The sequence below is a fragment of the Camponotus floridanus genome, unplaced genomic scaffold, assembly GCF_003227725.1.
Source record: "Camponotus floridanus strain SB8 unplaced genomic scaffold, Cflo_v7.5 scaffold298, whole genome shotgun sequence".
NCBI classification, from domain to species: Eukaryota; Metazoa; Arthropoda; class Insecta; order Hymenoptera; family Formicidae; genus Camponotus; species Camponotus floridanus.
The window spans coordinates 15,979-22,748 of record NW_020229434.1 but is presented as its reverse complement, the minus strand read 5'-3'; the positions used below and the strand labels follow the sequence as shown (position 1 = coordinate 22,748).

Genomic DNA, 6,770 nt, shown 5'->3' with positions numbered 1-6,770 from the left:
GAACCCGCGGATGGGGGAAATAATTGTGTTTACGTTTTGCGAACGCGGGCAACTCGTGGCATCTTACTGTGAAGATAATAAGCGCGATCGCACGTCGTCGATACGCCGTGAGAGCAAAACAATTAAAAATGTATCGGTTTAATTTATCGGCGAAAATTAGTTCATACGCGATATAACTCATTAATCTTAAATTTTTTTTCGTAATCTATTAATGCAGTAATCCATTTACGTAAGGTATTTCAAAAAGAGAAGACTAGCTAATAATAAGTTTAAAATTAGTTTTTTCGCAAGTGTGAATGAAATGTGAAAAAAAGAGATCGGGAAATGAATTGTTTTTTGGAACACAAATTTAATATATTATGTTAATGCATTTTTCTCTCACTTATTTTTTCGCACTTGTTTCTCTTTAATATTAAAATTTTGTCAATTTACATCATTTAGGAATTTATTGATTTCTTTGAATTCGCATAATTTTGCGCATGAAATAAAATATAAGGCTGTATCGCTGCTTCAAATTCTCTTAAATAAATTGAGATTAAACAATAATTATACGTGTCGATAATAACGTGTGTTCATTGGCTTCTCGTTTGGCGCCTTCGATGATCGTAGAGTACCGAACTACATAGATCCCCCCGACAATCTTAAGAAGAGATGCATTTTATAGCGAAAAATTCTATAAATTGAAAAGAGTACTCGGTTATCTTTAACGTTTTCCCTTTTCTTCCTCAACCGCGGAGCTATTCTCTTTTGATCTTTTTTCCTCTCTCTCGTTTACTTTCTCTCGAAAAACTGATGCATTTCTATTCTTGTCTTTTCTATTAATATTTTCTTATTATTCTCTTTTCTCATAATATCTGTAAAGTACTGCCGGCGGACACCATAAATAATAATGCATAAACACGTGAATATAACACTCGGAAAGATACTAAACACACTTATACGCACTGATATCCGATCGAGTGCATACCGGCCAATGGTCGACTTTTCCTATCAAAGCGCGAATGCATACAAAGGAAAATTTTCCCCATTCTCGCAGTTGTACATACATGTGTGAAAGAAAATAATTGAAAAATCCCAAATCTCTAAATTGTTTCGATTGCATATGGATTCGCGTTGTTTTGCTGTTAAATTGCGCGATAAATTTTTATTATCGACAAAAGTAACCTGTCAGAACTGATACAAGAGAAATATAACTATAAGTAAAAGTAACATATAATTTAGGTCGTTAAGACCAAAGAAAAGATGTGCACACCTATTTTAACATCAAATTTGTTTTTCTAAAAAAGAAATTTGTATATAATAAAATTTTACTATATTTACTATATTTATTATGCATTTCCGACTTATTTTTTATATAGAATTACATCCTTTTTGATTGTACTATTAGTTTTGATGCATTCGATATTTTTATACATGTTTTTCATAAAATTATATATTTATTAAATTGGTTTATTATTATTTATCTGTAACAGATTTCGCAAAATGAATTAAGAAGATGTCAGCAAGAAATGATGCACCCGAAGAAAATAGATGAAACTGTAATTCTCAAACATTAGATAGGAATATCTTGATAGGGTAAATGTCCAGAGCGTATCAAATCGAAGATTTGTTTCATTTATTAATACTATAGGTGTCATATTGATACAGGATTGTACAAGAAATTCAATAATTTCCGCCTAACAGTAAAGTTAAGTGAGATTCCGTTGGTAGTCATCTCATTAAAATAAATACCTTTAAAATTAACATAAAATAACAATAATAGAGAGATAATGTTTTGAGATAATTTTATTAGGTACTTACAAATAAAAAAAGAAGAATATTTTATTTTGATAAGATTATGATACTTATATGATAATATGTTATAATAATATACGATAATAAATGTCTATTATGTGGGTAGCATCGTTGTTATAATAAATAGAAATAAATCCAGTTTTAATAAATTCAATATATAATCATAATAAATTCAGTTTCTTATCTCAAATATATTTTTGGAAAGTTGACTTATCGATGCGATTAAATCTGTATAAGGAAAGCTGTTCGTCTGACGATTTAACTTTTTTATCGATAGCAAAAGAAAATATGCCCACAATTAAGAACTAAAAAAGAACCCCATGAGACACGTTCGACATTCTTTTCAGAAATTTATTACATAATATTAAACTCTTTAGAATAAAATCTTGTTTACGGAAAAAAAGTCTGCTAACACTGCTGTTCCATTGAAAAAGAAACGAATGTTAAGCCTATTGCACGAAAATACTTTTATATTACTTACCTAACTAGAACACACAAGCGCGCGGTTCGCGGGCGCCATTGCTCATTTTATATGAACAATGTAATATTAAAATAATATAATAATGTATTTATATGTAATTTTATAAATTATTTAATTCAATAACATTTTATTTATAAATAAACGTTTTCTAATATTTAAAATATAAAATTATTTATAAAAGTTTACACATGAATATTTTGAAAAAGTAATAAGTACTTTATGCATTAATATAATTGTGACTTTTACTATGATAATAAAATAATATACTAAGATATTAATAAGTGACTATTATTCTCACTCTCTCTCTCCCAGTTTTCTTTTAAAATATTTAATACATTTAGACAATACAATTTTTTTTGAAGACAGTAAAATATTTATAATTAATATTTTTTTCCGACATATATATATATATATATATATATATATATATATATATCGGAATCTTTGTATGTTAAATTTGACTCATTGATATCGAATATCGGCATGTTGCCTCAAGATAATGTCCCGCCAAAAATGAAGAGCAAAATGGTAAGAGTGAAAAGCAATTTCCCGATGTTAATACACCACGTCCTGCTATAGCAGCTATAGATAGGCTGCTTTTTTAATATCGGGACGAAGTCGATTACGTTTTGGTGTACCAACATCGGGAAGTGGCGATTCGCTCTTGCCATTTTGCTCTTAATTTATTGACAGGACGTTATCTTGAGGCAACATGCTGATATTCGATATCAATGGATCAAATTTAACATAGATTCCGATATATATATATATATATATATATATATATATATATATATATGACATACTATAAATTCGTGATTGGTTTCTCTCTTTTTTTAAATGTTGATTCTTTATTCCAATTTAACTTTCATAGACTGATCCACAAAATGTAGTTTGAATACTTCTGATGATCATAAAAAGTACGATAAATGTCACATACAATTATAAGCTATATAAATATTTAATTTGACTGCAATTTCATGTTTTTTCGAGAAATCGTTAATCTTTCCTTTCACACATTCTCGATTGTGTATTTAGAATTATAGTTTATTTAGAAATCATAATCCAGAGCACTTGATAACTGCACACATTAATAACGAAAGGATTATATTTACAGAAAGAAAATGAAATTTGTAACAATATCTGTGTGGTTCAAGTTATTATACCATCAATTTATTAAATTATTAACAATTCAAGTAAAACAATTTTGATTGAAATGTTGCTTTCCGCGTATAATGCTAATACATTGTCCGAAATTTCAAAAATTTTAATTGATTTATGATGATATAAAAGGCAGAGTAAGAGAAGAAAGAATTGTTCAAAACATATTCGAATTTTTAAAATATTTAAATAAATATCGAAAGTTAAAAACCGAAAAAAACTTAAATCGGATTAAATAGATTTTATTTTTAAATTATTTTATATTAATCAATATTTATATTAATTATTATTTTATAATAATTAATATCTATTAATTATTATTTTATAACAATTTATCTACCTAATAGATTGTCACATTATTACAATATATAAAAGTATTCTCACAAAAAAGTCATTTTTAATTTTCGAGAAATATAATAATACTTATTTAAATATTATTATAATTAATATTAAACAATATTATAACGATTAATTTGAAGAGCATAAGAATTCTGATGTTTTTATATCTCATTTTTTTAAGATTACATTTCTTACATTTTTTTAAGTTTTGCCTTCTCTTGGCTGCCTTTTGGTCTTTCGGAAGGAGATCGCGAACAAAAGAATCACGCATACGATCATACGTCAAGAGAATCAGTTTCTTCGCAAAAAATTACGTAAATATAATACATAATTATAACGTTATTATCAGTCCCCAGCATGAGTCATGATGCAACTAGTAAACTTTCCGAACGTATATTATACAATATGTAATGTATGTGTGCATGAGTATATGGATATATGCACTTATGTCTGGGTTTATTCGGCTGCATGATGATCGAGGGGTAAAGCAAAGTTCGAAGAATTACTGATTTCCGGACAAGTGCTTAAGGACTACAGTTATGTAGTCCTTTCCGCGCAATACATGGACAGGTTCTGTAATGTGCATTTATTACTGCAGCATTCATCGGCGACGCCTACTTTCTTGGCGACTTTGCTTTTTTTGGTGTCTTGATATCCTCTTTCTTGTTGATAGCACGTTTTCTCACTCATATTCCGAGAGGGGTCACAAACGGCCTCTTTTTCTGAAAAAAAACTTTTGTAGCAATCTGTACAAATAAAAAGATTGGCAGACAATAAGAGGTACATTAAATAATTTATAAATGAATCATGCTGGTTAAACTATCATCTTCAATTATAATTACAAATATTAAAATCTGAAAAGAAAACATTGCATACATTTAGGAAACAAATATATTATTTAACATTGTTACAGAAATAGGCAATTTTGCTCATTAATCCATTACCGATATATTATCTATCCTATTTTGGCGTTTGGATTCGTGTATATAAGCCAAAAAATAATATCTTCCGTATTGATTAGCTTTTATGCTTACCTTGAACTAAACTATTATTTGGATCGTTGCTCTGATAATCTCTATTATAAGGCTTAGGAGTATTAAAAACCCCACCACAGACTAGATTCAGTGCATCCGAGAGTTCTTTCCCACAATAACGTCGTGGTTGTTGTGCGTTGGCCTCCAGTACAAACAACATTAGGGGGATTATTAGGCTGACAATCACGTTCAATTGGCTCGTGGACATCTGAAAGTATCCGTTGTCATTTAATTACGCGAACACATACACGAGACTAGATTAAAAACCGAAAGGAAGGAATATATTATATATTATTTATCAGAGAAATATTTATTATATTTATATCAGAGGAAATAAGCTTTTTCGGAGATAGAAAGATAAATAAGAATAGAAAAATAATTAGAGAATATAAAACATAAATGAGCATGTGTTAATTAAAAGTAGAACAGCAAAAACACTATCTCGGACAAACAGATAATTATATGCAGATTGTATGTTAAAGAAATAAAAAGAAATAAAAATATTTTATACAATGCACAGGCCTGTATATAAAAATATAAATAAATACGAATCTAATAATTCAAAATTATATTCTCATATATTTCAGTTAGAATTAACGATATTTATTTCGCGACTTTTCAAGGATGTGACCTTCCAATAATGATACCGTGTATTGTTCATAGTTTGTACGAAAATATACACATACATGTACGCATGTATTTCCGTTAGATTTGAAAGTATAAAGTCTTGTTTTTAGTAAAGATATTGAGAAAGATTAATAACTGAGCTTTAAAAATTAAATATCTATTAAAATGTCTTTAGAATTAATGAACGAATAATTTTATATATATATATACTTTATACAAATATCGAAGCTTGTTTTATAAAAAGCAAAATTTCATTTTCAATAGCTTACAACTAAATAGCGATAATTATCTCAGTGCCTCAATATTTTCATTATATCAATAAAGATCGAATTTAAATGTACTTTCGATATAATATCAATTTGCATATCGGTATACTTTTTAATTTTAACTACATCGTTTTAGGCTACAATTTACATAAATACACTTTTATTTTGATGTTTCAAGGTTGATGAGGGAATTTATTCGGGATCGATTCGCAAGCAACGTTTCATTAGACGTGTCCGGGTCATTACCGCAGTAGACACATTGGCTTGCTCCTTTGAACACGCGTAACGCTAATTAATATAGGACAAACCACTTCTATTTCCGGCGCATCGAAATTAGCGATAGAAATTAGCGTTCAACTAAGCTATAACTGAAAGAAATGACGCATATTGATGTCGAATTATGTCTAATATTAATTATCTTTTCCTCGCGATTAGTACGACTGAAAACGCGCACATTTACAATTCGTAGCATTATTGCTCCGATAGATCAAACTTTAATTATATTCACGATTTATCATAAAACTCTAAATATATATACTGAAATGAAATTCCAAACTAAATTAACATTCTGTCTTTAAAGTTGATGAGGCAATTTCTGAACGTTATTTCTAATATCTGCTTTAAGATTTCTTTTACATACCTTGAGAGTTTCTAAAGATTTTGCACTCTGATCCGGAAATCTTCTTTAAATATTCAGAACGGTAATTCAACTATAATTATTCTTTGTCTGGAAGAAACTGCGTGATCGTCGGTGAGTTGTTCTCGTCGATCTGAAGAAGGTCGTACATCTTTCAAAATATGAACCCGCGGATGGGGGAAATAATTGTGTTTACGTTTTGCGAACGCGGGCAACTCGTGGCATCTTACTGTGAAGATAATAAGCGCGATCGCACGTCGTCGATACGCCGTGAGAGCAAAACAATTAAAAATGTATCGGTTTAATTTATCGGCGAAAATTAGTTCATACGCGATATAACTCATTAATCTTAAATTTTTTTTCGTAATCTATTAATGCAGTAATCCATTTACGTAAGGTATTTCAAAAAGAGAAGACTAGCTAATAATAAG

At 28.9% G+C, this 6,770-nt stretch overlaps 1 protein-coding gene across 1 annotated transcript; it reads right to left on the bottom strand.

Annotated features, from left to right (window-relative positions):
* Nucleotides 1-3,927: 3,927 nt before the first annotated feature.
* On the bottom strand, nucleotides 3,928-6,502 carry LOC105252710 (insulin). The gene is made up of 3 exons (XM_011260234.2): nucleotides 6,343-6,502; nucleotides 4,810-5,017; nucleotides 3,928-4,497 (listed from the first exon to the last, which is right to left on the bottom strand). The coding sequence occupies exons 2-3, from the start codon at nucleotides 5,015-5,017 to the stop codon at nucleotides 4,313-4,315; spliced, it is 393 nt and encodes a 130-aa protein (XP_011258536.1). The 5' UTR covers nucleotides 6,343-6,502; the 3' UTR covers nucleotides 3,928-4,312.
* Nucleotides 6,503-6,770: the final 268 nt, after the last annotated feature.

Coding starts and splice junctions, on each gene's coding strand:
- LOC105252710 (XM_011260234.2), bottom strand. CDS start 5,017: ATGTCCACGAGCCAATTGAACGTGATTGTCAGCCTAATAATCCCCCTA. Junction 4,498..4,809: donor AAATAATAGTTTAGTTCAAG/GTAAGCATAAAA, acceptor GTTTTTTTTCAG/AAAAAGAGGCCGTTTGTGAC.